The sequence below is a fragment of the Pseudogymnoascus verrucosus genome (assembly GCF_001662655.1).
Source record: "Pseudogymnoascus verrucosus strain UAMH 10579 unplaced genomic scaffold scaffold_4, whole genome shotgun sequence".
NCBI lineage: Eukaryota > Fungi > Ascomycota > Leotiomycetes > Thelebolales > Thelebolaceae > Pseudogymnoascus > Pseudogymnoascus verrucosus.
Genome location: NW_017263655.1, coordinates 256784 through 283967, shown reverse-complemented (window position 1 = coordinate 283967; position 27184 = coordinate 256784). Strand labels below are relative to the sequence as shown.

Below are 27184 nucleotides of genomic sequence, written 5' to 3'. Positions count from 1 at the left end.
ATGTCTCTTGACAGTTAGTTCTTATCAACCCAAGATCCTCTCGCCAAAGGAACTTCCCATACGTGCAAAAATAACTTTATATCAATAGTATTATTATAGCACATTTCTACCTCCTCTCAAATAAGCTTTGATACTGTCCTCATGAGTTCTCAGGAGGATGAAGAGGAGCCCATCGTTGAATACGCTCGTTTCCACGGGCTTTCCATCGACCCTCTTCGAGATCCACCACCACTATCACATATCGAGAGTCTCTTTCAGACCTATGAGAAAGATATATCAGATGGTTTTCACCTTTCCCAAATCAACTATCGGCCTATCCTTCCAACCGACGAGCGTCTCACAATTGACAAGGGCGCCGAAATACTACTTGCCGGCGCAAATGGAGTGTTTCTTGACCAAGGCACCATGGATAAGATCACCGCTGCAGCTTCAGTCAGACCAAGGCGGCAGAAACTGAAGCTGGAACTACCTCTGTTAAGGACGGATCCTGATGCAGATCTTGCAGCTTTCAGGCAACGACAGAATCCATGCATCAGTGACGAAAGTTTCATATATGAACCGCTTGACATTGAGAAAGATGAAGGCATCAAATGGCCGTCAAGATTTGCAAACTTGCCAAATTCTCTTACGAAAGATTGCAGAATGGAAAAAATTACTGTGACGAGAGACACTATGGTTTACCTGCAGACAGCTTTGAAAGACAACTGGTCCAAGGAGGACACAAAGGATCTGCTTGCTTCCCAGTCTTCTTACAAACGGGTATGTTTCAATGCATGTTCCGTGTTAGATTTTATTCTTCCATGCAGCTAATGACACTGGACAGAACCCAGCTCTTGCTCCAGTCACACCTCCATTGTCTCCTCTACGCTGGGGCACACCTGAGCCGTTCCAGCCATCTTCACCAACCTGCCATCTCCCGTTACTCTCCGATCCTCCGTCGCTACTTGGAGCGGACCTGGAAGCGGCCGAAAGGGCCATTTTTGAAAACGATGAACTCCTCTCAGTTAAGGAAGAATCGAGCGATTACAACGACCCAATTGAACATCACCAGGAGCAGCGCTATAATCAGAGAAATACATATTTCGAAACTCCATCTCTCCTTTCCGATGAACTCTTTCCAGTTCACGAGCACCAAACATCCCATGACCTCAAAGTTGAAGCCCCGCTGACGCCACCATTACCATTGGTAAAAACCGTCACATTCAGCGACACCGTGGAGGAAATGCTGTTTGATCAGGACTACCCGGGCTTCACTTCATCCGCCAATGAGTCGGGGGATGAAGACTCGTTTTTCATGGACCACACATTGTATGACACTTTTAAAGAGGCATATAACATAGAAAATAGCAGGCTTGACAAAGAGCAGCTGCAAGAAGCTGCGACAACAGGCAGGGTAGAAGTGCCCATCTTGGACTTCACTGCACCGAATACACCTTGGGATGTCTCAAAGATCAGCAGCTTCAACAAAAGCCTATCTCAGCCCCGAGAGATATTGAAATTAATATTTAAAGAGATCGAGCTCCCAGATCGCCCAAAAGTCTTGCGGAAGCTAAATCACACTGTCCACTGGACAGTTTTCCCATCAGGTCTTGCCGAAGTTGCTTTGACTGAGGAGTTCGGAAACGAAGACGTTCTCTTGGAGTACATCAATCCAGCGATGGACACCGGTGTTACCAGCAGTAAAAGCCTTACATACAAAGCACCAGGAATAAGAATCCTGAGAGAGGATGACGATGAGGATGATGAGGACTTAGAAGCTGGCGTGTTCTTATCTGAAGAGCTGGATATGGCTTCACTGGTCAAGAAAAGAAAGCTGGAGCTTGGAGAGATGGGAGAAAATGGAACCCAAGAAAACATCCAAGAATCGGGAAACTCTACGATGCATTATGCAGCAAACAGACATTCCCAGAAACTCACGCCAAGAACCGTAGCTGATTCCGACACAGTCAACAAGGGGCATGGCGACAGTGGATATGGAGAGACACTTATAGGCGATGTATTCTCAGCAACAACGGCCCTAGACAATTTTATGGAGATGAGAGGAACGAAGAGGCACAAGCCCGCAGACAGCACCACCTCCTATTTCTCCACCCCCAAGGCAGTTCCTACCAACAATTCCGCACCTCTGCCTATCCCACCGCCAGTCGTCGCCAGCTCTCGTCTCACAAAAGCAGACATTCCACTGCCATTATCAAACATCACTATCCCAACTGAGCCAACCCAATACATAATCTCAACGGATCTTCTCAAGCAACGCCCCTTATTCAGCGCCATCAAATCCTTAATTCCAACAGCTCAGTTCATCGAGAGGAATTTCAACAGATACAACACAACAGCATGGCTCAGACAAGGTACCATCACACGGTCTCCAGTCAGAAGTCCTCTTGCCGCTGAAGCAGATCTTGTTCTCTCTCCGTCGACGGGTGTGGTGCTAACAACCCTCATGAAAATCAAGCAGAAGCCACTGCCGGGCCAGAAAGAGAAGTCTGAGATCAAGAGCAGGGTTGAAGCGGTCTGTATGAGGTATGAAAGGTTTTTGGTCTTTATCAGTGAAGCATCGCCTGACGAGAGCTCGGTTGCCGTTTTAGGTGGTCAAGAATGTATGGCGATGGCTGATTTTATGGGATTCTGTGCTTCGTTACCATGTACAGTCATCGCATATTTCGTGCCTGGCGGGCATGAGACGCTGGCAAACTGGGTCGTCGCAGGTATGATTCGATACGGCGCAACCGGCTCCAATACCCGTGGTTTGCTTGAGGATGAAACGCAATGGGAAGTCTTCTTAAGGCGATGTGGCATGAATCCATATGCCGCGCAAGCGGTGGTCTCGTCTTTGAAGGCACCAGAGGGCGTGCATCCGAGTAGGCGTGGCATGTTCGGGATCAGTGCATTTGTTGGGATGGGCCACAGTGAGAGAATACGCATGTTTAGCCCTGTCCTTGATGGTGAGAGGGTTCTTGGCAGGGTGTCTAGTATCATTGATGCTCGGTGGAGACATGACACGCCCTGATAGCATTGGTTTGGGAGGAATATTGGCGAATGTAGCTTCGCTGCTTTGCGAGAATCCATTTGGTAACATGTATCGGTGCTGATAGCAAGTGGCCATGAGATGTAATGCACACCTAGCATATGAGATAGATTTCATAGTATGCTCCATAACTTGATAGTATTATCCTCGGTCAACTCTTGGTGTGAGGAACAGATTGTCGAGGTTTCGGAAAGCGTCTTGGTTGTTTTATCGCTAACATCTGAATCGTCGGAAGAATCGTCTTCGCTTTCGCTCTCTGAGTCACTGTCCGTCTCTGGAACATAAATCCTCTCTCGCCTCATTCCAGAAGCAGTCGCGACGACAGAGCCGCAGCTGTGCAATGCTAGGCCTCCAACTGTTGTCCCCTCCTCATGCGCAAGCCAATCCATGTCTGGTTTCGCACCTCTTTCTTTACTTCCAACGTCTCTCCAAACTCTGACCCTGCCATCCGTTCCTCCTGCCCAAACTTCGCTCTTGCCACCGATAGAAGCGGTGTCGACGCTCATTCTCTGATTCGTTTCTGCTTCCCGTCCCTCCAACCAACCTACGAGCCTTCCAGTAACTCTTACGTCGTAGACAAGTACCCCTCGACTCTTGCGCTCAACAACAAAAAGGTATCGACCACATGCACTCCAGAGAACTTGGCTCACCCCAGCCCCGCCGATTTGAGATTCATCATCCGCTGCAGATGCAATACTCCAGTTCGCAACAGTGCCTCCCAGCCCCTCCGCGTCATAGAGGCTAACCCATCGCGTCCACGTTCCAGCAGCTAGCATGCCATTCCCCAACGGACTATCAGGCGCGTCAGGCTGCAAACTTAGACACGAGACAATACCACGCATCCCAACGCCACCGCCCTTCATTTTATGGCGCTTTGATGGAATGGTTGGGAGGCGTGTGGTTGGGCCCTCGCCTGAGCGGGATACATCGAAGATGCTGATTAGACAGTCGGTCCCGGTGTAGAATTCCTGGCCAGACGGGTGCCAGAGTAAGGAGGAGGGAGTCAGGTAGGCTTCCGTGGTGCGACATACTAGTGAGTAGGTGGACACTGGTGATGGCTCTGGGGAGAGGACGTTGATGAGCTGGATTGGATGATCTCGTGGTGATGATAGGAGGACGGTTGTTGAGGAATTTTGGAGATCAAAATGCGGGTAGAAGGATTGCGTGTAGGTTGGCTCCGGTGCAGCGTAGGTAGTATATGGTGTCAGTATGTGAGGTGAGGACGACGGAGATAGAAGGTCAGGGGGTGCGACGTAGAAACGGAGCTTGTTGTCGGCAGACGCTGCTATCAGCGATGTGCCGTCAGGAGACCTAGATCTTTGTTAGTGAGTACTTAAAAAAAAGGCCGAACAGCGTGGGATTTCAGACCATTGTATGCTTTTAAAGTAATTAGACTCGCGGCCATCTTGTGCAGTCCCTACTGGGGAGAAGACAGTAGAGTCTTCACGTGCTTCAAGTTCGCGTTTTCTCGATTCTTCGATTGAGCATGAATATGTGCTACTTGTTGTCGCCACCAATTGCGGGGGGCATAATTCAGCATCCATATTTATTCAGCTGTATGTCGACTATAAATGGTTCAATCCTATTCTGTTGCATGATTATACCCCATATTTCGCGCGCTTAAGGTTCTAGAACAGGATGGTTCGAGTCCATATAATCGGATTAGAGATCCTGCATACTGCCGCTTTTCACCGCACCCCGCAGTCCCACTTAAATGGTTAGTGTAATGCGGGCAGTGGCGGCCCGCAACACAAATAGCGAGGCTGGGCCAAGGTCATCCTCCTCTTAGCCTCCGCATCCTCGAACATACACATTAAGAGGTGGCCATCCAGATATATGCGAATCTTCCTCTGTACCACCAACTACTTACCTTCCTATTATCAGCCGGGCCCCGGCCCATAAGCTCCATGATGGAGCTCGCCACCTTTATCGCAAGCCGATGCGAGCAGCTCCAAGCGCCAAGCTACCTAAACTTGTCGCTATCAATGTAAGTTACTCCTACGCCACTCAAATCGAGGCGTTGAGCTGTGAATTATATATATGGCCCTTTGATAAGCAAATACTAATGTTGGAAATGATAGTCTTATTCTCGTCGGCATCCTCGTCTCCTACCTCCCCCAACACTACCGTATCATTGCGCGCGGCACCTCCGAAGGCATATCACCATATTTCATCCTTCTCGGAACGACATCCGGAACAAGCGCATTTGCTAGCATCCTTGTTCTGCCAGCATCGAGAGCAGATGTCGCATGCTGCAAGACCGTGAGCTCGTTTGAGTGCTTCGCGGGATTGCTCGGCATCTTCCAGGTCGGCGTTCAATGGTTTTGTTTTGCTATTATGTAAGTCTAGCTACGGAATCGTGTGTCTCTGAAACTAGCTAACATTATATGCTAGATTACTCCTCTTCCTCATATTCTTCCCGAGAAACCCCGTCCTTCCACAAAGCACGACCGTCAAGGCGCCAACTTGGCGCACCGCTCTTGGCGTCGCATTCTTATGTCTTGCCCATGGCCTACTAGTTATATTTGTTAGCGCGTGGTTTCAATTCTCGCGGCCGAGTTATCTGGGAACTCTGGCCAATACTTTGGGCCTCATGGCTGCAGGCCTGGCCTGTGTGCAATACTTTCCACAGATTTGGACGACATTCCAACTAGGCCATGTAGGGAGCTTGAGCATTCCGATGATGGTCATCCAAACTCCTGGTAGCTTTGTATGGGCAGGCAGCCTTGCAGTAAGGCTCGGGACCGAGGGCTGGAGCATCTGGGGAGTATATCTCGTGACTGGATGCTTGCAAGGCTGCCTGTTGGTGATGGGGATATACTTTGAACTGCAGGCAAGGAAAACAGGGACCAACTTAGAGTCAGAGGTAAGTTATACAGCTCTCCAAACCAGCATTTGGATTATTGTTAATGTTTGATACTAACTCGCTCACAGGCAACGACGAGTCTTCTGGCTGATAATACACCGAGTCTTCAAAATGAATTTTTGGAAACCGATGATAATGGAAATACTGTGATCGAAAGTGGAGGACTGACTGAAAGGACGCCGCTATTATCTAAGCAATCCAACAATATTACATAGGATGGACTTAAATGTTAGAGGCTCTGTAGCCGTATATATTCAAGACTATTGTTTAAAGCTATAACGTATTTCACATACGAGTGGCGCACCAAAACACTAAAATCTAACTATTACTACTACTACTACACCACCACCCTACATAATAACCCTTATTCGATCGTAATTGATTCCTGGCGCCTCTCGCACGTATGGGTATTATGGCCCATAATAGCACATAAGCCGTAGCGCTTCTGTCGGCCCTTAGAGCCCACCTAACAACTACCCTCACTTGCTACCTCTATATAGACCTAAGCATTAACTTTAGCACTCTAAAGTATATCGTCTCCCTCTTGTATAGAGAGACTACCCCCTTATATATGCCTCTTATGCTTCCTTTCCCTCCTCTTTTTCTATTTATTAGCTACTTATAGAGCCTTAACTTCTACTTTAAGTAGAATAGTAGAATACATTATTATAAGGGTTAGGGCAGAAGCGTATAGCAGCCTTAGATTTAGGTAAGAAGTATAGCATTTAACAGACTAATCTCTAAGCCCTCTATATTAGGGGCTAAGCTACTCTTATCTACTACTTTAGAGTTAGACTACTACTAACTTAGTAGTAAGTTAGGGCTACGTGCTACTTCCTTACTAGCTATTATGTATAGGCATAATAGTAAAGGAGGCCTAAGGTACCTACCTCCTAGCCTACGTTACCCCTAAAGCAAAGCCCCCTACTATGCCTATAATAGTAATAGTTAAATTTTAGTGTTTTAGTAACTAGCTTACCTATATAACTAGCTTGCCTATAAAATACGTTACTATTAGTATGGCTTAGTATGTAAATGTTAATATTCTTACCTTAAGAACTATAGTATAGCCTCTTACGTTATATAACTTCTATAAGATTGTTACCTTTAGTACCTATTACTAAGATATATAGCATATGTTGCTATAATAGTCTAACGAATTTTGTTAGAAGGGTAGTGTAAATTGCTATATAACTATAGGAAACCTAACGAAGTTGTTTAGGAACTTAGGGGAGACTATACTAAGTTGATGGATAGCACGACAGTATTTATAGAACTAGTCAACTGTTATCGCGTGTCTTAGGTTGCTGTTATTAGGCCTAAGTAGTATTAGGCTAGAGGATACGTGACCTCTAGGCCATAAGGCAAAATTCTGCATGAGAAGAGTCTAATACAGGTAAAGCACTAAAGCTAGCCAACCATCCCACGTTTCTAGGAAGCCGCTGTCGTGATCGAAGACCATAGGATGCAGCCTTTCGAGAGGCCCTAGGCAGACGTCATAGTCGACCAACCATCCCCCGTTTCCAGGGAGCTCCTGTTGTGATCGAAGACTCAGGATGCAGCCTTTAAGAAGGCCCTAGGCAGATTTAGGAAATCGACCAACCGTCCCCGTTTCTAGGAAGCCGCTGTCGCGATCGAAGACACAGGATGCAGCCGTTTAACAGGCCCGAGGCAGACACCACAATCGACTAACTGTCCCCCGCCTTCATGAAGCTGTCGACGTGATCAAAAGCATAGAATGCATCCATTCGAGAAGCCCTAGGCAGATTCTGGACATCAACCAACAGGTCCGCGTTTCCAGGAAGCCGCTGCCGTGATCGAGGACACAGGATGCAGCCATTTAAGAGGCCCTAGGCAGATTTCTGTAACCAGCCAACCATCGCCCGTTTCCATGAAGCTGTTGTCGTGGTCGTCGCGGACGCAAGAAGCAGCCATTCAAGGGGCCCCGAGGCGGATTTCGGAAACCAACCAACTGTTTCGCGTTTCCACTGAGTCGCGGTCGTAATCGGAGGCAGAGGATGCGGTTTTCAGTAGGCCCTAGGCAGATTTAGGAAATCAACCAACCGTTTTGCGTTATTAAGCGCTCTCAGGCCTTCGCGTAGTCTCCACAAGTGAAGAAGTGTGGGCCTTGAGGCAGTCTAGGTAAGAGCAGCATCAGACCCGGGGCTGGAACAGGGAAGCGGAAGGCTGACAACAGGGGACAGTTTGGTAGTAGTCTTAGCTGCACAAGTAATGGGGGGCAGCTCACAGAGAATTGGGCATCTCTGTCGGAGATGGTCGCTGAATGCAACAACTTTGAGATTTCTGTTTATGTAAACTTGATAACTAATTGCTGTATCGCGTGAACGGTTCTAAGGCCAATGCTGCTTTTATCTAACAACACCACTACACGAAACAGCTAAACATATACAGCCATTGTAAAACAGAAAGATGTACTTATAGCGACTATAGGCCACTTGTCATTTGTTGCTCTAAAAGGACCCCAATTTCTAGATAATAGAGGATAGCTGTGCAGCTCTTGTAGGAAGATTCCAAACAGAGCACAAAGGATAAGATAAATATTAAAGCTTTAAACGCCTTTTAGTAGCTATGAAACGCTCGCTAGTTCGTCTAATTCGCTTTTTTTTTTGATTTTTTTCCGTTTAGTAGCGCCTCCAACCAGATTGCTATGCTTTGTAAATATGATCTTTGCCTAGGGTTTTGTCACGGCCATCAAGCGCTTGTTAGTGCATCTGTTCAGCTACATTATGCTTGCCTTGGTCTCTTAGTACCCAAGCAAGATTGTTCATGCTTGTAAGTGTGTCTGAATGGTTTTTGCCCAGCGCTTTCTCACGGCCACTAAGCGCTTGTCAGCTCTTTTCCTCAGCCTCTTCGTACTCACCTTAAAGTTGTAATAAAACAGAAAGGTTGCTAATACGTAAGAGTGTTAGCAAATGGTCTTTGCCTAGCGTTATCTCATAGCCATTAAGCACTCGTCTATTCAACTCTTCGGCCTCTTTGTATTTTCCTTAGTCCCTTAGCACAAGAGTAAGATTGTTAGCGATTGTAAGTGTGGTCGGGTGGTTATCCTTCAACGTCTCTTCAAGTGCTTCAAGCGCTCGTCGATTTATTGGTTTAGCCCCTTTGAATTTTCCTTAACTTTGCAGTATAAGAGCAAGATTGGCAGCGCCTATAATTGTGTTCAGATGATCCTTGCCCAATGTCTTCTCACATCCATCAAGCCCTCGTCGAGCCATTTCCTCAGCTTCTTTGTATTTGCTGAGTTAAACGGAGCCCGTCTAGCTGATTCTTCGCAAGTAGTGTAGGGTGATAGTTCTGATATTTTTATACAGTAAAGCTACCTAAGTTACGCCGATATATTGTTGACCCGGACGCCTGCCATAGGAAAAGTTAAGGTTAAATTCCTTGCTTTGACTCTGTCTTCCTGAAACCCCCCAAGCCACAAGCGTCCAATTAAGGGGCTCCATTTCACTAGACAAGGACTTGCTTACGCTATACCCAAAACTACGTATTCGTTCGAGTGTGGCGTTATGGGGATAGAAGACTTAGGACGGAGCTATGAGAAATACTTTCGACCAGCGTCCTTCTAAACTCGGAAACGCCAAGTACGGCATACATATTAGGCCTGGTTTCAGGGTCAGTGAGCAGTCAATGGGAAACAAACACTCGGGAAGTAGCTACATACGAAGGTTGGGGCCCTAAGTTGTGTAGGTAGAGGGCGACGGTGGAGGCCTTGTGGGCTCGAAGCTGCTTTTACAATCCACCGCAATAATCATACATTTTGCTGGCAATGCACAATATTTTGCACAAATAATCCCAGTAACTGGAAAAGCAGCTGCAAAATCTATCCGCTTCGAGAAAGCGCTGGCGCGTGAAGCTTCACTCCACCTACACAACTTAGGGCCCCAACCTTCGTATTAGTCTTATGGGACAGCTGCTTCCCTCGTAGAGAGTAAAGGTCTACTCGAGAATATGACCATGTTGTCTCTTAATGATGGGATAGCAGTGATGCACGCCATCTTAAATCAGGCGACGAAAGGGGAGGATGGGGGATTTGCCAAGAAATAGTCCTGTTTTTGAGCGTTTCCTAGGCATAGCGTTTCCTGGCATATCCCATTGGCTCGCTGGTTTGGTGACCACCTGACGAAAGAGTGGTTAGAAACCCTAGGATAGGATAGGATAGGCTTATTAAGGAGAGGTTTACTAGTAACTATATATGCTAAGTCTAAAGTAAGGAAGGGTTCATTATAATGATTAAGGTTTATAGTTTTAGCTATTAGTAGTATGCATATTCTACTATAAGACAAAAGGTAAGCACGTAGAAAAGGATACAGTACTGCTATTTCTATTTTAAGATCCTATTGGGTGGGGTGTAAATGCAGCCGACTTCTCTAATTTCTAATCCTATACATCTCTACCCTTCTAAATACCCCTTAAACGCCTGGGCTGGCGTCGTCTTTGGTGCCCAAATTCCAATAGCCTCCTTACTCGTCGTGTCTGTTCCACACTTTCCTTCCCATGACGTCTCGACCGCGGACTTAATCGACAAAGTAAGGGCCTTGTGCGGCCCCTGGGCAAGGTCATCAAGCCACGACAGATCCTTATATACCACATGTTCAACCTTCGCTCCAATTTCTCTCTCGACCAAATCCACAATCCCCTGACCGCTGATGTCCTCCGGCCCATTCAGCACATATCTCATCCCATTGTGCACCTCCGGATTCTCACTTGCCAACACATATGCTGCGAAAGTCCCGACGTCATTTGGATCGATGATACCCACGCCGACGTCCTTCGGGGAGATCAAGCTCAATGGCTGCTGCTTACCCGTTTTGCGGTACTCCTTGACTAGAGTAACCGCATTGGCTAGAACTATGCTAGTGAAGACGTTCGGTTGCAGGCTCGTCCACATCATCCCCTTGAACTCCTTCGTATCCAGCATGGTTTCAATGGCCCAATGTGTGCGAGGATAGTAAGCCCGGAAATGCGGACGCACATTCGCAGCTGTGGTGGAGATGCGCACGATGTGCTTGACCCCTCCATTTAGAGCAACGACGTGGAATTGGGACTCCTCTGAGAATGCTGTCGGTTCATTGTGGGAGGCGATGAAGACTTTGGTGACCTCATTCTCGCGGAGCCAGTCGCTGGTGATGTCTATCCAATTCTTTTCAAGGATGGAGACGTTGGGCAGGGAGGCTAGTTGCTTCGCGGCGTCGCTGGAAGCGGATCGGGTTTGTGCGACGAGGCGATAGGAGGCGACGTGGTGGTTTGGTTTTTGGGTGAAGTCTGAGAGGGTTGATACGACGCTACGGCCGGTGTTGCCTGTTGCGCCAACGATAAGTCTGTTTGCGATTAAAAGTTAGTGCTGTTCTCGCAAAAGTGCAATTCAAGTGCAGGATTTATGCTGCTGAAATCTTCATATCTATGTTGGACTTGGGCTTGAGAGAAGAAGCGAAGGGACATGGTTCGGCATACATGGTAGGAGCCATGGTGGTTTGAGATACTGTAAAGAAAGTTGGCTCCGCGTCGTTGAATTGGTTCTCTTGAAATTCCACCCTTAAGGGCTCTACATATATACACTTGCTAGCAGACTAATTCTAATGAATTTCAACAGGTGCAGACCGGGAGGACCGGAATTCACCATGACGCAATTAAACCAACTAGATTACAAACCTTTAACTCGGTGTGTAGTTCCAAGTCCATGCTATACCACAACACTAAAAATGTGAATCCACACCCGCGCGCGCGTATAGCCATTTATTTACGGAGGTTATGTTTGTAAGTTTTGTTCCGGACTCAACGTCGGTAGTGGATTTTGTTAGAGTTTCTGGGGATATCTTAGCATTTGCCAAGGAATAGCCCCATTTTAGGCGTATTCCTAGGGTATCCCATTGGCTCACTAATCTGATGACCAGCTGTCGAAAGAGTTAGAAACCCCGGGATTGAACCACCCCACTGCGGACGGAGCAACACGGCGGAGCAAAGAATACATAAAATTATGTCGGCTGTAATACTTAAATTGATGATGCTATACTATTGAAGGGGGGAAACCGACATTCCCGTGGGATACGGCAGGCTTTTACAGCCAAAATGGTCACTTTTCTCCGTGAGACCGTCCGGCTCCCCTATTGGTTCGAGCGTTGGGTGGTAATTACACCGATGTCTCACCACAGCCAAGGGGCAGAAGAAGCAAGTTCGAGGTTTTGGGGGTTTCCCCCAGGCCTACAAATACTGTACGTAGCCCGTAGATTAGGTAGTAATTCAATTGAATATATTGTCCTATATACTGTATTCTACTGCTGAAGCCTCTGTCTCGCTGCCCGTAGGAGCTTATTACGGGAACCGGAGATTATCACACGATTTTGTGTGTAATTCCCAGAATCCCGCAATTGCTCTCAACAACTATATAAACTACGATGTGTCACGTGACGGTTTCCATCAATCTTCCCTGTGAGGTAACGACCCTATGTAGAATAGCCTCCGGGACCACGGCATCAGTAAAGGCTGTAGTCCCATAGAATTCTACAAGTCGGTTCGCGCTCAGGAAATCACATCTGTGAGGTGAACTTTGGAGGAAGGGCCAAAACAGGACGCGTGATACATACTCCCTTATTAACAGATTGGATATCGACACAAGCATAGGAGATTTAAGCCTAGCTACCGACCACGCGATTCAGTATCTAGGAATCAAGTTTCTATCAAAAGGAGTCATAAAGTAGCCTCATCCAGCAACCATCTCCAGCAGAGATGCCCAGGAAATTAGGCCTTAACGCAGATTTCCGAACGAGAAGAGGGCAGCACAGGTAAAAGCACTGAAGCCAGCCAGCTATCCCCCGTTTCCAGGAAGCCGTTGTTGTAATCACAGGATGCGGCCGTTCGAGAGGCCACAGGCAGATATCACAACTGTTCCCCGTTTCCATGACACAGGATGCGGCCTTTGGAAAAGCCCGAGGCAGTTTTGCGAAATCGACTAACCATTCCCCGTTGTCGTGATGCCGCTATCGTGATCGAATACACAAAATGCGGCCTTTTGAGAGGCCCGAGGCAGATGTTAGAATCGTCCAACCGTTTTGCGTTTCCACAAAGTTGCGGTCGTAATCGCAGATATAGGATGCGACCTTTTGAGTAGCAGAAATCTGCCTGAGGCAGATTACGGAAATCGACCAACTGTTTTGCGTTTTTAGATGCTATTATGCTGCGTTAGTGGTCGCCACAAGTGAGAAGTTAAGGTCAAAGCAGCATTAGCCCTAGAGCGATAGGGAGCGGAAGGCTGACAACAGGGTACGGTTTTGGTCGTGGTCTTGAGCGCGAAAGCGATGGCAGCTCACAGAGAATTGGGCATCCCGTCCGCTCTGCTATACACAAGCTTAAGATCGGTGGATTAGTAGTTGGGTGGGTGGCCACTAGCGAATACCCACTGTTATATGTTTTTTTTTGGCTGTTTTTTACGCTCCTACAGTGCCTAGCCAGCCTCGGGTGAGAAATACGAGCAGCGAGAAAGCTATAGTTGGACCTGATGCAGTAGTGATCTCAGCGCTGCGCTGATAAAGTAGAGTCTCACTTACAGCCCTATGCAGAGAAGCTATCTGTTAGGACCTTGATATGGGGTATCTGAAGTGAGGCGTTGTTTTCTATTCCTTTGCTTCTGTGAGAAAGCACAGGTGGTTTTTATGCAATGAATCGGCGTAACGCTGTTTTAGCTTGCTCTACCAACTCTATTTATCCCTTGGTAGGTGCCTACTCTATTGTATTTCTCACCTGAGCAGGTTATACACTGTACTCTCTATCGTGCCAATAGGCATAGCGTGGAGTCTGAGCCCCTTGCTGCCTTGAGGGTGATCTTGGGGTGAGGCCGCTACGTTTTCATGTCAATTCTACCCTCCATGGACGCAAAGAGCGTAACGGGTGACAATATCAACTCGGCCTAGCAAAAAGGTGAAAGACTCTGTAATGGTAAGCAAGCACGCTATGATTGGTCTCCTACTACATACAGCAAGCTATTGTAATTTTATAAGTTGGCAGCACCTTCTGCATTTGATATGCCAAGCAGGCGTGGCAACTTGATAATGCAGCACCTTCTGAGTTTGATATTCCAAGCACGCGTGGCCAATTGATAATATCCTTGCATGCACCTAGTTCTGTAAAGTTGTCCGATCACCTACTTCGCTACGAGCAGCCAAGGTTGGGTGTCAATAGGCTAAAATTTGCAATATCAGCGTCCTCGATGTCCCTGTCGACATCTTGAACATGGCCCAGTAGAAGAGGAAGCCCTGCTCAAGCTTGTGTCATTACTTCTATGGTTTTTGTTTGCTATAACTGCTGTGTTACAACAGAATTTCGGAATTCCTACCCGATATAGTAAATATATACAGATAGGCGGTCTCTATAGCCTGACTGTGCTATAGGATTCATAGCCTGTCGGATGAGAAACCCTTGATACAGTATAGCGCCAACAAGTGTTCGTACGGGCGTATGCTTTTGCCCATTCAAAAAGGCACCCGTTTATGTATAGGGAGGTTAATAAGTGGGTATAAGCTCTGACCGCATTATTATCATTGGAGGAAACTGGGGTTCTGAAATTAGTGTACGCGGGGATGCAGATTTTAGTTGTTGGATGTTGGATGTTGGATGTCTTGGAGATTCGTGAGATTTCCTAGGATTTGCCAAGTAATTAGCCCTGGCTTAGGTGTCTTTCCCAAAGATATCCCATTGGCCTGCTTGGCAGTGCGCTAGCTCTGTCACCAGCGACGTGGGGATAGCTGTAGACTAGGGTTCTGGCTACTCCCCAGGAAGCACCTATGAGAACTACGTAGAACGATGAGATATTGAGATAATTCAATTGATTTAATTATATTTCTATATACTACATTCTACCCTGTGATATTTCTGTCAGCTGCTACTAAGAGCTTGATTATGGTGACTGGAGATTCTCATACGATATTGCGTGTAGATCCCTTGAACAGTGAATCATTCCCAATAGGATGTTAGATGTTGGGGGCTGTTGGATTGTTGGGTTTCAGTGAGGCCATTGGCTAGTTTTTAGATTGCCAGTGTGCAGTGATATGTAATTCTATCTTGCAGTTTATTTAATTGGTGTATTTAGTAATTCAATACGAGGTACTATCTAAAGTAATCATTGCAGGTATTTAATATTTCAGTCATCTTGCGTCTATAAGTGCGCCATGATTCCCCAGGTTATTCTTTCATCGAACATCACTATCCTGTCTTATTCCAGTCATTTCACACCTGCCCACCATGCACCTTACATCTTTAATTCCGCTTATGCTTCTCAGCCTCGTCACTGAAGTGGCTGCAGACAGTGGCTATGGTTCATCTTGCAATTCCATTAGTTATTACAATGCAAGGGACGGAGGCAAGGTGATATTCGCCAACTGCCGAATGAACAGTGGAATTTACAGAGTCGGCACTGAAATCAACCCCGATTCATGTTTCGCCAATGACAACGGCATACTTGCTGCCCGCCTATGGTAAATATTTATTTCTTTATATATGAATTTAACATTACTAACTCGTTTTCAGGGGCAGATATTCTGGATCCTGTTCAGACGTTTATCTGTCTGGTACCGTTCTCCATGCCAAGTGTAAGAACGCTGCTGGAGGCACTGTTTCCACCTCGATTGACACAAGTAAGTCCCAATGTACATAATAATAACCATATTCTAACCTCAGATAGATAATTATATGGGTAATTCTGATGGTTTTATGACCTGTTTTGGTCAAAGAGGCCTTCCCTAATGAGGGCAAAGGGGTTTCCGAACAAAAGGGGTTGGAGGTTTTAGAGGAGGGAATCCACTCAATAGTCGCTTTATATACGTAAACCTATTGTGCTTCTCAAATACGATTACTTTCCTGCCTCCTGACCTAGTTCCCTAGACTCTAACTCCGCAGATAACGTCCGCATTGTAGCCGTATGCCAACACGCCGATACGGAGTGAACTAACCCTCGGCCCCCCGTCCAGCTCCCGCTTGTTCACGTTTTAACTAAACTGGTGTCAACCCATTAGGTAGTCTTAACCCTAACACTACCTAATGGGTTGACACCAGTTTAGTCTCAGACGCCATTGAGGACATTGTACAAACACTTGATAGCGTTTGATAGCTGCTGAGATGCTCGGGGTTAGACGTTGTCAAATGAGGGATTTGCACCTGGATTTGGCCGAAGGCGGCTTCTGGAAGTTATCCATTTGTATGTAGGTTGTCAAAGCGGCCGCGCCGGCTGATAACTAGAAAGTATTAGTGGTTTAGCGGTATTAATCCATCGATTCTGCTCGACTTTGAGGCCCCTAGTTGCGGTTTACCATTTTCTGATTTCTCCTATCTCCTTTCTAAAATCTGGGGAAAGCAGCGACATTTCGACACTTGGTTGACTAGAAAAATGCTGGGTGTTAATATGGGTACGAGTGGTTCAAGACTATACAGATGCCCCATAAGCAAAAAGTTGTGGATTAAAACAAGTATTGTCCCATTTAGATTCCGGAAGGGTAGCAACGGGGAACGGGTTTGATGGGGTTCTAGGCAGGGGAGCGACGGCAGGACAGGCAACGCTAATACCTGGTAGCATTGCTTGTCCTGTCATAGTCAATTCCAAAGTCTGCGATCTGCAGACGTTGGGATTTACTACTGGCCCTTTGCGGGAGCAACGACGCACTGGCTCAATAAATCGCTTGCTGCATAGCATGCAGTTTGCAGATGCAGTATACTGACGCTAGAGTAATCCCTAGGGCCCTTTGGAAGAGATCCAATAGAGCGCGGTTAATGCCTTTGTGTAGACCCTTCTCAGCGGAATAGTTACACTAGCCCAGATCAAGGACCACTTTCTACCACTGTTATCATATGACATATGATGCGCTCCATATGTTGGAAGTCCTAGGACTATTACTAGGGTTATCATATTATCCTGTGCCCACCCGTGAAAGTCCCAGTCTAACGACGATTTGAAGGGAAGTCTGCGACGGGGTGTTCATGCTACCTAGAAGTAAATCCTATATAGTTTATTGGATTGCTCGCACTAGCAATTGAAATGGACTGGTACCGTACCAGGCTTGCTTTTGTATGTCTAATGTAAGAGGCTAATACCATGTGAGCCTAAGAGAGCAGGAATAACTGACTCTGGTTTATATATATTCGTAAACTATCCTGAATTAAGTGTACCATTATTGTTAGCCTTAACATATAGGCATGTTTACTTGTCTTGTGGAGATCATATGGAGAGCTATGCCGGAATCCTTCGGCTGTTGAGGGTAAGCAGGTCCCCCAATCGAATACAAATAGTACGTAGGCCCGTGGAATAGTGTAGTAATTCAATCGTTTAATATTATATTCTACTGTGTTTACTACTAGGCTTCTCTGTTCCATCTGCCAAGAGATTGATTATGGAGACTGGCGATTTCCATACCATTTTGGTAGTATATCCCCGTATTCCGCAATTGCTCCCAACGTTAATTGCAAAGATAAGTCTGGAGATGGAAGCAACATTACTCGACGTAGCACCTAATGCAATTGCCGACAAGGGTAGAGGATGCAGTACATTCCGACGTGATCTCCACACTTCAACTCATCTGGAAAATAATTATTTGAAAGTATGTAGTAAGATACATGTGTCTGCCGCCCATTCCTGCACAAGCAGTGCCACTCAGGCTTCTCCAAACATCAATTTCCAATCTACTCATCATCGTTGATATCAACGACCGTCTGCTTCCATTTGCGAGCCGGGACATGACGCTGGAACAAAATGTCGATCTCACGGTAGGACCTGTGCTTCATCTCTGGAATCCAGAACCAAGCCATGGCAGTGCAAAAAAAGGCGGTGCCAGCCCAAATGTAGCCGCTCTTGCCGCCCAGGTTCCACTTATCATCGTTGAGCATGTAGCTAGCAAGGAAGATGCAAGGAATATTGACCATGTAGTAGGCACCTCGTCCGATACCGGTTGTCAGTGGCCTAAGACGAATGGAAGATGTCTCGCCGATGATGACCCATGAGGCAGGGGCGGGTCCTAAGCAGAACAAGACGGAGACAATCAAGCCAAGTGATGCTTGCGCATTGCTAGCCGCCGTACTACGGCCAACTGAAGCAGCAATACCCAGCGCTATCAAAAATACGCAGTTGATGAGTTGACCATAGACATAGATTGTGCGTCGGCCGAGGTATGTGGTGAGGACCCAAGAGAGCATGACCATGATCCACTGGAGGGCAGAAGTGATGAGACCAAGTCCAAATGCGGTGTTGTCTGCCATGCCGGCCTCTGAGCTGGTGTTAGTCACGTATATGAGGTTGCAGGAAACGGTTGAACTCACGCTTGAAAAAATAAACCGCTTGGTTAGCGATCAGATTGCCCGTCAGATTCTGGGATGCGTACACACCGCACACAATCAATGTGCGGTATAGATCGGTACCTTTCCACAGCTCAAGGAGACTGGGCTGCGTATCGTTCTTCTCAAGCTCGATCGTACGACGCATCATTGCGACTGCGTCAGCGGGATCTTCGGTTGCACTCGCGCGTCCAAGGCGTTTGACAGAAGCCTCTGCCTCAGCCAGACGACCCTTTCGAACGAGCCACCAGGGTGATTCAGGCGCAATGAAGAGTAGGATAGCAAGAGGAGTAGGAAACATCCACTGGAGTGCAATGGGAACTCTGGTATGACTGTTAGTAGAGTGTTGCTCGATGGCATCTATGGGAGCGGACGAACCTGTACGCTGAGGCGTCATCCCTGGATTGGTAGTGATAAGTGATACCACCGACAATAATAGCCCCAATAGCCCAGAACATCTGCAACATCTGCGTCGCTGGAGCTCTCAATCTCATTGGCACAATTTCAGAACAGTAAGCGGGTGCATTGGCGATAAAAATGCCCCAAGGAATGCCTTCCAGGATTTGGGCCGCGAAAAACATCCCCTGGCTGTTGCCGAAATAGAAGATGAAGATGAAAGCGTTTAAGAACATGAGACCGCCAATGGTTGCCCATCGATATCCAATCCGACTAGTAATGGGACCAGCCATGAAGACACCCATGAAGGCACCAACTGGTCCACTACACTGGAATGCTGACTGCCATGAAGCTTCGATAATAAACTTCTTCTTATTAGGGCTGTATACACCGAAATCATCGGCGAATTTTTGGGTGGCTATGAACTGTCCCATCAAGAAAACACAGTATGACTCCATGATCTATCGCAGCGTTAGAGAAATGATCTGCATCTCATGGGTAAAACACCTTACAATGGTGCATGACATAACGAATGCCCACCAACTGGCAGCAGGATAGGCCTTGACAGCCTCGAGCACAGTCATCTTAAATTCAATCTTCTCGGCATCGATGGCGCCCGTTCTGTTGTAGTCGACGTCGACCTTCTCATCGGCATTGTAGACAGGTCCGCCCGTGGAGGCGGGCAGCGCCTCGACCTCCGACACTGAGGTCGGCTTCTCTGTGGTGACGTTATTCATGTTGACGATTTCTGAGACAAACGTGAAAACAAACGTAAAAACGAAAGAGAGGCAGGCACGACTGGGTTTTTATATCTTTATCCCTGCGACAACACGCTTATGATGGTAATCCCGATCTTAACTCAATTGAGTGAAGTTTGCTCCGCACCTTGACCTCCACAACCCGTCCAATGGTATTAGCGTGATACGTGGATAATTATCAGACTTAGTACCCCACCGGAGGCGGGGTAACGAAGCAATCGTCCCCTTTCGCTCAACGAAGGAAGCGTAGAAGTAATATAGGGCCGACAAGGACCGACCTAGGGATGGCGCTAGACAGGGGCCTGGCTCAGGTGCCGATTGATTTAATCAGGCCTCGGTAGGTAAAACTTGAGGCGGAACATAACGACAGCGAAATAATCTTCATCTAGAACCTATATCTATGCCGAATTTCCGAACCTCTTCCTCAATTCCCTCAATTCCCTCAATTCCCAGAGCTTCGGTGTAGTCTTCGGCGTGAACCTGACATCTCCACGTTATGTTGGATCTTCCCCGCACGCAATATTAGCGCGGGCGTGACACTGCCAGGGTTGGCCCCATCGGAAGTCTGGGGTTCATTAGCTAGCGGGGTTTTAGCTTACGCCTATCCCGGTATTATCATGGCACTTCGGTCATAGCTGACGCGAACAGCTTACCTTCTTTAAACGGATAAATGGATGTTGGCATTAGCCTAAGCTTTGATTGGCCCTCTCTCCTTGCGGAAATTTGTAGCACCGTAGTTGGGTATTCAAAACGAGGTAAGAGTGGACGATTCGCTCATTGTGGGGATAGAGAACGGAAATTCCAGTATGCTCTTGTCGTCAATCACGTGTCAGCACGTTTTGCGGCGCATGGAAGGCTTGGGTGGGAATTACGATACAATGGGCATCTAGTTCCGGTGGTCATCGTAGGAATCCGGTGGGCGTCGTAGGAATCCATGCGAGGAAGAAATCAGTGCGTTGAAGAAATGGAGTCAGTGGCGGAACAAGCTATAACGGCACGGCACCTATAACTGTATCGAGATCAGATGTACTTTTACATACAAGTTACGTGGCAAAATACAACGCCTCATTGCGGATGGCCATGCGCGTGGCTTCACTACCAAAAGGCACCAGTGAGGCTACTTCGGCGCTGCCAAGTTGTGACTTTCTCGCTACTCGGAGTGATTTTCCCCGGCCGACCACACCACACTGTGACAGTTGCAATATTTTAGAGATGCTAAGCTTTATCCTAATGCCACGCTTACACAGTATGAGAGATAATCACCGATTCTATTGCGTTATGTTTTCTTTGTCTTAGTTAGTTATCATCACAGGCAGATCGCGTGTACTAGTCACAGTATTCGGTGCTGACAGGATACTACATATACTACTACTAAGTAGAACGTGGCTGCTATGACCCTTTTTGCCAAGATATCCATTATAGTTTGCCCTGTTAGATTAAGCTTCACAAAAAGAGGAACTATTGATTTTCACATGTCTATAACCTTATAGATACGAAGCTCAAATTGCAGTAAACGGGTGTCATTCTGTATAGGAAAGGCACAGACCTGTACGGAAACTTATGCCGCCGTACTCTGTGAAGCTCTCATGCAGCTGCCATAGCTCCCAACGTAATTGCTATCCCATCCGCCGCGGACCGAAATTTGTGTTATTTATAGCAACAGATACTGTAGCAGGCCGGTCCGTAATTAAATATACCACTATTTATGATGTATGATTGGATTATTGTCGAGCATGGAATTTCACTAATTGATGTACGTTCAGCTTAAATACACGACGTAAAGAAAATGTCTTTAATATATAATAAAATATTTCTTAAATGATATCACTGGGTAATTTGCGTACTGGTAATAAATTCTTTCAGTATTTTTATATATGTGTTTTATGTAATACAGTCTTATCATAAGACCATAGTATATATTTACGTCTACGTGCATATAGCTGGTTGATAATCTCGCGCCGTGACGGAGGAGCTTGTTGATGCGGAGGAAAAAGAGAAGATGGAGGAGAGGGTTGGAGGGTCTCACATCATTGGATTTACAGTCACTTCGAAAAGCATCATGGAACACATGTATGAAATGATCTTCATTTTCTCAAAGCCATAAAGTCATTGCGTTTCTCATCGCATCCACATCCCGAATCCCAGTCTAACCGCTTCACATTCACATCAGAAAGTGGAAGTCAAGTCTCGACGGTCTCAATCTACTGAAGCGCAGCCTTGTCCGCCGCAACCTTGATGACAGAAGGACGATTCTGGATTCTCTCATTCCAAGCCGCAAAGAGCGGGAAGTCCTTCTTGACATCAATGTCAGCCGCCAACCAGCCAATCAGCTGATTCCAAGTAGTCCAGGCCAGATCGGCGTAGGAGTAGCTGTTGCCAACGAGGTAGTCGGTCTTGGTCTTGCTGAGGTGGAGCTCGACGACGCCGAGGACACGGCGGATCTCGCCCTCGTAGCGGGCCTCGGCCGAGGGGAGCTTCTCGGAGTGGTAGTTGGAGAACCAGGCTTTCTGGCCGAAGTAGGGGCCTTGGCCGGAGGTCTGGAAGTGAAGCCACTGGTACTCGGAGTACTTCTCTTGGCCGCTGGCGTGGTGGAACTTGTTGGTGGTGTCGTAGGTCTCGGCGAGGTATTGGAGGATGGCGCCGGACTGTGGGGAGAGTAAGTAAGAGGTGATATCGGGGAGGATTGGTTATTGAAGATGAGGGTGAGGTTGGGTGAGGGGGGTTGTGGTAGGTTAAACTCACCTCAGAGACAGTGATGCCAGTGTTTGGGTCCTGGATGGCTGGAACGCGGCCGTTGGGGTTGATATCGAGGTATGGCTCCCCCTTGAGCTCGGCGAAGGTTCGGAGCTCGTTGGTGTAAGGAATACCAAGCTCCTCAAGGAAGATGGCGACCTTCCATGGGTTTGGACCCTGTGTTTCTGTTTAACTGTGTGTTTTTTTTTTGGAGTGGATGGCAATGGGCAGTGACTTACGGCGGCGACAGTGTAGAGCTTGATTGGTTGAACCATTTTGAAGGTAGGATAGATGACTTTAAAGTGATTGAAATGGAGTTGTGTTGGTTGTTGATTGAAGTTTAGAAACTGATGTGGAAGAAGAAGGTTGTAAAAGGACTGAGTGTGAATGTGTGTTGTGAGAGTGAAGTTGTAAGAAAGAAGAGAGCCCAACCGTGGAAATTGGAGGATACTTTATACCTTTCCCTCAGGAGCAAACATCAATCACACAGCATATTCAGAAGAGCACCGACGACGAGAATGGCAGGAACGACAATATCCAAAACGGCAGTAACAATCGACGTCGTCGCCCAAGATTTCTAATCACAACCTCTCGCCTACCCAGTCGGTCGGTATTTCGCATTTACTAAGCAATCCAACCAGCCTCGCGTCGTCATCGTCATTGACGTCTATTCTCTTTTTTCTTTGAGCTTCTCCTTCCCGTGTTTCTTTGATATCTAGTGGAATATGGTGGTCACATTTGAATTACTCACCACGCACACAAAAACGACAGATTGGTAAGAAATTGAAGTTGCACGTCCCCCCCGGCAAAAGCCACCTTCCCGCCCTATGAATTCCTTGTGAACCAACACGATCGCTCCTATCCATTAAAAATGCGTATAGTTGTGATAGGGGCAGCCGCTTAATTTGGTTAGTTCCCGATTCTCGTAAGCTGCATCCGATATGTGTTTTCGGCAAAGCCTTATTCTACTGCTGTATGCTGTAGTAAGCTGACAACTGTCACCTGTCAGACGTAACCGTAACTGAAGCTAAGAAGTAGCGCGCGCCGATGATCATCCCTTGGATCGACGATTGGTAAACCGTTCTACTGCGCCGAGGCGGCCGCGTCGACTTTCCTGTTCTGGGATGGATGTGCCGAGATGGAGTATGCATGTCTCACGGGACGCAGCACGCAAAAATGTTATAAATCCTACAGCGCACAGTATACCTGGTACGTTATACAACTCGCATTTATGCCTTTACATCTGTATGGTTCCGTCCATGACGAATTATACAGCTATGTGATGCATTTTCACAGTTTCTTGGCGCGGAGCCTTTCACTCTGTGCATGGGATACATTATAAACGGCATACCATTTTTAATACCAACATCCAACAGGATGATATTTCTATATATTTCTAAGCAACATTTCGATTGGTTACAGGATCTTCATCCATGCATCTCTATTCCTTTGTTCTGTGGATACCTGTATGTGCCTAACTATACATCAAAATATGAACGAAAGAATGAAATAACATTATTCATCAACGCCGAAACCCAAAGAAACCTCTCGGCCTTTCCCAATCCCCTCACCCATAGCTCTCTACCCACAGACATTCTCTAACAGCTCCTCTCTGATAGTTCCTCTCTAAAACCTCCTATTCGACAACCCAGACAGCTTTCCATCGACATTACCCCTCCATCTAAACAACCACCAGATCCTTCTTAATATCATCCGCAATCTTCTCCGCCAATGCATCTACACACACCCGCCATTAGTCAACCAACTCCAGCACATAGGAAATAATGATACTCACAAATAGCGCTCACCGGATGCCCCGGCGGCAATAACGCAAACGAACTCGCATCCACCACCCTCAACCCCTTCACCCCAAACACCCTCGCCTTCCCATCCACCACCGCCATCTCGTCCTCCTTCTTCCCCATCTTGCACGTACACGCCGCGTGCCACACCGTATTAAAGCTCGCTCTTACCTCCGCCAATAACTGCGCATCGGTCTCCACCCCCTTCGACGCGGGAGGGTACACCCTCTCCCCCAGCACAACCCCCTTCATCGCCTTCGTCGCAAACAGCTCCCTTAACCGCTTCTGTGCAACTATGGCAACAGCAACGTCTGTAGGGTGCGTCAGCCAGCGCGGATCGATCAGAGGCGCGTCAGAAGTGTCATTGGAGCGGATGGAAACGGTGCCGCGGGAAAGGGGGGCGACGAGCGCGGCGACTACGGTGGCGTAGTTGGAGCCGTCCGAGGGGCCGGTGGTGTAATCGACGTTATTCCCCATGTAGCCGCCGACGGTGAGGTATTCAAGTTCGGGCCAGTCGGCAGGGAAGGAATCGAGGGCTTTGCGGTCGGAGGTAGCTAGGGAAGCACGGCTGGTGGGTGGGAGCTTTTCCCATGCTGCGCGGGGTTAGGTGAGGTGTGAGAAGTGGGAATAGTGGACTTACCAAAAAAATCACCACCAGAGTTGGTAAGGATGCCGGATTGCTTTTCAAGAAGGTCTGTCACAGCTTTCTTTGCGAAGGCAGGCCTCGCCATTGCTGATCCTGTGATAACATTGACCTTATAGCTGGGGCCGAAGAACACATGGTCCTGCCATAATTAGTATCTTGCACTTTGCTGATCCACACCACAGGGTCAAAACTCACCCACATATTCTGCCCCACGCCTGGCAAGTTCTTCACCACAGGAATGTTGAATTTATCTAGCGTTGCCTTTGGTCCAACGCCCGATACCATCAGCAGCTGCGGACTTTGAAACGCACCCGCCGAAAGCACAATCTCATTCTTCGCACTGAGCGTATACACCTTCCCGCCAGTCTCTACACTCACACCTGTGGCCCTTTTCTGGCTATCAAACAACACTTTTTTTGCCAGGGTATGCGCAAATACAATTAAATTATCTCTTCCCAGCGCTGGTGTCAGAAATGCCGTCTCAGAACTCTCCCGAGTCTGCGTGCTCTCATCGATCGTCTCGAGCACGTAGCTCGACCCGTTCAGCGTGCCACTCGCGAAGCCGTTCGTGGGTCGGATCCCCATCTCCGCAAAGCCTTTCTGCACATAGCTGCTGATCGCCATGGCATAATTGGAGAAGGTCAGGGAGACCGGCCCCTTGTTCAGGCCAATTGTCTTAAGATCTACGGCCGCTGTGGCATTGGCGGCGCGCTTGCCGGCGGGAGGGGGTGTGAAATGCACACTCTTCTGAAGATAGGGCAGGAAGGAGCGCCAGGAGTACGATTTGTCGCCCACAAGCGTCGCCCAGAGATCGAAAGACTCGACAGTCCCACGTTGGTAGGCCATGTAGTTTCGAGCCGAACTGCCTCCGAGGCACTTACCCCGCGCATAATGCACAGAGGCATTGTTAGCACCCTGTTCCAGGAGAAAGTCAGCACATAATTCCACTGAAGACGCCAGCACGATACACCCTTGCAACCACTCCGCGCATAGGGGCGAAAATCGGCAAGACAAACGGATAGTTAAAAGGGGTAACCCACCGTCTGTGGCTCAGTCATGAACCCCCAATCAACCAACGGGTTGTAATTAGCGGCCGTCTTATCCGAGCCTATGCTCGCAAATAACGGAACCTGGCTCACGTTCCCGTTATCCGTCTCATAGAAGCCGCCTGCCTCGACGACGGCGATTGTCCAGTTGGGGTTCTCACTTAGGCGGCTCGCGAGGGCGAGGCCGGCGGTGCCGCCGCCGATGATAACATAGTCGAATGTTTGGGGTCCTGGAACGCCGAACGAGGAGCCGAAGAGGCGGGCTGGGGGTTTGGGGTTTCCGTAGTGCCGGGTAGAAACGGGGGTAGAGAAGACGGGCAGAAAGAGTGGGAGAAAGGAGAGGAGAGTGGTAGTGGTGGTCGGTTTCATTGTTGGTGAGTGGTGGCGTCTCGCCTTTGGCGGGTATGGTTAAAGGAGCGAATTAACCCAAACGAAAAGGGAGAAAAAGGGGACAATAGGGATAAGAGAGCGAAGATAAAGTCAACGAAAGCACTTGCTTGATGATCTCCTCCCCATGGCAGCGAAACGCGCTCTCTATGTACTCACTCTCCTCGTCCTACGCCCAATTCCTCTCGCATTACGCACTCACGTTGTAAACGAAACAGTCCAACACGAGGCAAGGCAACCCATCCTTCCAAGTCGAGGCGCAGTGGCTTCTATCTAATATTAGACGCCATTTCCATCCTCCGTCCCAGTAATCCTCCTCTTCCTACGCCACCTCCGGCCCCCATCTTCCAGCCTCGCAAGCCACAGCCCCATATGATGAAACATGTAGATAATCAACATCTTCAGCGTGAGCTGGACAACCCTCGTCTGCCCCACCCCCGGACAAGCCAGGAACCAGGGGCCAAGCCACCGTGGTTCCCACGCGGCATTTCTCCGATCAGGCACGACGTGTCCCGAGATATTGTGGTGTCCGCATTAGAAGAAGCCCCCTGGACCTGGGCTACGGAATTATGCGTAACCTATAATCCCCGGGTCATCCCATCCCGTCTGATGCCATGTGCCCTTGCTGTCTTGCGCCTCGAACTAAAATGGGAGTTTTTCTCGCTTCACATTTCCAAACAGGAACGAACCCCGTCTTCGTATCGTACAGCGGCTGAGAGACGGGGCGGAGACGGCCGTAGCGGTGTGACCCAACAACGAGGAGCGGTGCTTACAAACTGACTCCGGCCAGCCGTCTCTGTGCGACCACCCCCACTACCATGCAGGAGTCTGTACGACTGTACAGAATTGGACCCCGTGGGCACACAAAATGAACGAAAGAAGGTTTCGAAACAAAATAGAAACACGGCACAACCCACGATATGATGACTCGAACCGTCAAGGCTGACACGTCGCACAAGCCTGATACCAGCTGAAGGAAGTAGCGACCAACCTCGCGGCTGTTCCTTCCGCGCGCAAACGCAACTTCCCAGGATCGATAGACGCTACTGCATGCGCCTTAGTCCGCATTAGCGCGGTTAGGGATCAGGGGCGGAGGGTAGATACCAATTTTGGGTTGTGCTGAGGATACGAATGTGAAGGCGCCAGGCTTGGCTCCCGGTACTTAAAGTATGGACGGGGAAGGGTTGGGCGT

General features: G+C 48.0%; 8 protein-coding genes across 8 annotated transcripts; 3 read left to right on the top strand and 5 right to left on the bottom strand.

The window, feature by feature from the left end:
• The first annotated feature begins 17 nt into the window (after positions 1-17).
• Positions 18-3109, top strand: VE01_01450 (uncharacterized protein). The gene is made up of 2 exons (XM_018270972.2): positions 18-759; positions 824-3109. The coding sequence occupies exons 1-2, from the start codon at positions 142-144 to the stop codon at positions 3008-3010; spliced, it is 2805 nt and encodes a 934-aa protein (XP_018134173.1). The 5' UTR covers positions 18-141; the 3' UTR covers positions 3011-3109.
• On the bottom strand, positions 1994-4818 carry VE01_01449 (uncharacterized protein). The gene is made up of 2 exons (XM_018270971.2): positions 4397-4818; positions 1994-4339 (listed from the first exon to the last, which is right to left on the bottom strand). The coding sequence occupies exons 1-2, from the start codon at positions 4570-4572 to the stop codon at positions 3142-3144; spliced, it is 1374 nt and encodes a 457-aa protein (XP_018134011.1). The 5' UTR covers positions 4573-4818; the 3' UTR covers positions 1994-3141.
• VE01_01448 (uncharacterized protein) lies at positions 4699-6229 on the top strand. The gene is made up of 4 exons (XM_018270970.2): positions 4699-5015; positions 5110-5367; positions 5423-5894; positions 5963-6229. The coding sequence occupies exons 1-4, from the start codon at positions 4936-4938 to the stop codon at positions 6107-6109; spliced, it is 957 nt and encodes a 318-aa protein (XP_018134010.2). The 5' UTR covers positions 4699-4935; the 3' UTR covers positions 6110-6229.
• A 4012-nt stretch (positions 6230-10241) lies between these two features.
• VE01_01447 (uncharacterized protein) lies at positions 10242-11749 on the bottom strand. The gene is made up of 2 exons (XM_018270969.2): positions 11370-11749; positions 10242-11236 (listed from the first exon to the last, which is right to left on the bottom strand). Exons 1-2 carry the CDS (start codon positions 11381-11383, stop codon positions 10309-10311), a joined length of 942 nt encoding a protein of 313 aa, XP_018134003.1. The 5' UTR covers positions 11384-11749; the 3' UTR covers positions 10242-10308.
• Positions 11750-15083: 3334 nt separating this feature from the next.
• VE01_01446 (uncharacterized protein) lies at positions 15084-15715 on the top strand. Its single transcript, XM_059463364.1, has 3 exons — positions 15084-15382; positions 15435-15541; positions 15589-15715. Exons 1-3 carry the CDS (start codon positions 15150-15152, stop codon positions 15648-15650), a joined length of 402 nt encoding a protein of 133 aa, XP_059320020.1. The 5' UTR covers positions 15084-15149; the 3' UTR covers positions 15651-15715.
• Positions 15716-17221: 1506 nt separating this feature from the next.
• VE01_01445 (uncharacterized protein) lies at positions 17222-19435 on the bottom strand. Its single transcript, XM_059463363.1, has 4 exons — positions 19133-19435; positions 18603-19081; positions 18210-18547; positions 17222-18157 (listed from the first exon to the last, which is right to left on the bottom strand). The coding sequence occupies exons 1-4, from the start codon at positions 19355-19357 to the stop codon at positions 17577-17579; spliced, it is 1623 nt and encodes a 540-aa protein (XP_059320021.1). The 5' UTR covers positions 19358-19435; the 3' UTR covers positions 17222-17576.
• Positions 19436-21450: 2015 nt separating this feature from the next.
• URE2_1 (glutathione S- transferase, nitrogen catabolite repression regulator) lies at positions 21451-22647 on the bottom strand. The gene is made up of 3 exons (XM_018270966.2): positions 22351-22647; positions 22121-22288; positions 21451-22023 (listed from the first exon to the last, which is right to left on the bottom strand). The coding sequence occupies exons 1-3, from the start codon at positions 22384-22386 to the stop codon at positions 21580-21582; spliced, it is 648 nt and encodes a 215-aa protein (XP_018134004.1). The 5' UTR covers positions 22387-22647; the 3' UTR covers positions 21451-21579.
• An 861-nt stretch (positions 22648-23508) lies between these two features.
• Positions 23509-27174, bottom strand: VE01_01443 (uncharacterized protein). Its single transcript, XM_018270965.2, has 5 exons — positions 25600-27174; positions 24755-25474; positions 24554-24698; positions 23907-24506; positions 23509-23848 (listed from the first exon to the last, which is right to left on the bottom strand). The coding sequence occupies exons 1-5, from the start codon at positions 25972-25974 to the stop codon at positions 23793-23795; spliced, it is 1896 nt and encodes a 631-aa protein (XP_018134007.1). The 5' UTR covers positions 25975-27174; the 3' UTR covers positions 23509-23792.
• Between the last annotated feature and the right edge of the window lie 10 nt (positions 27175-27184).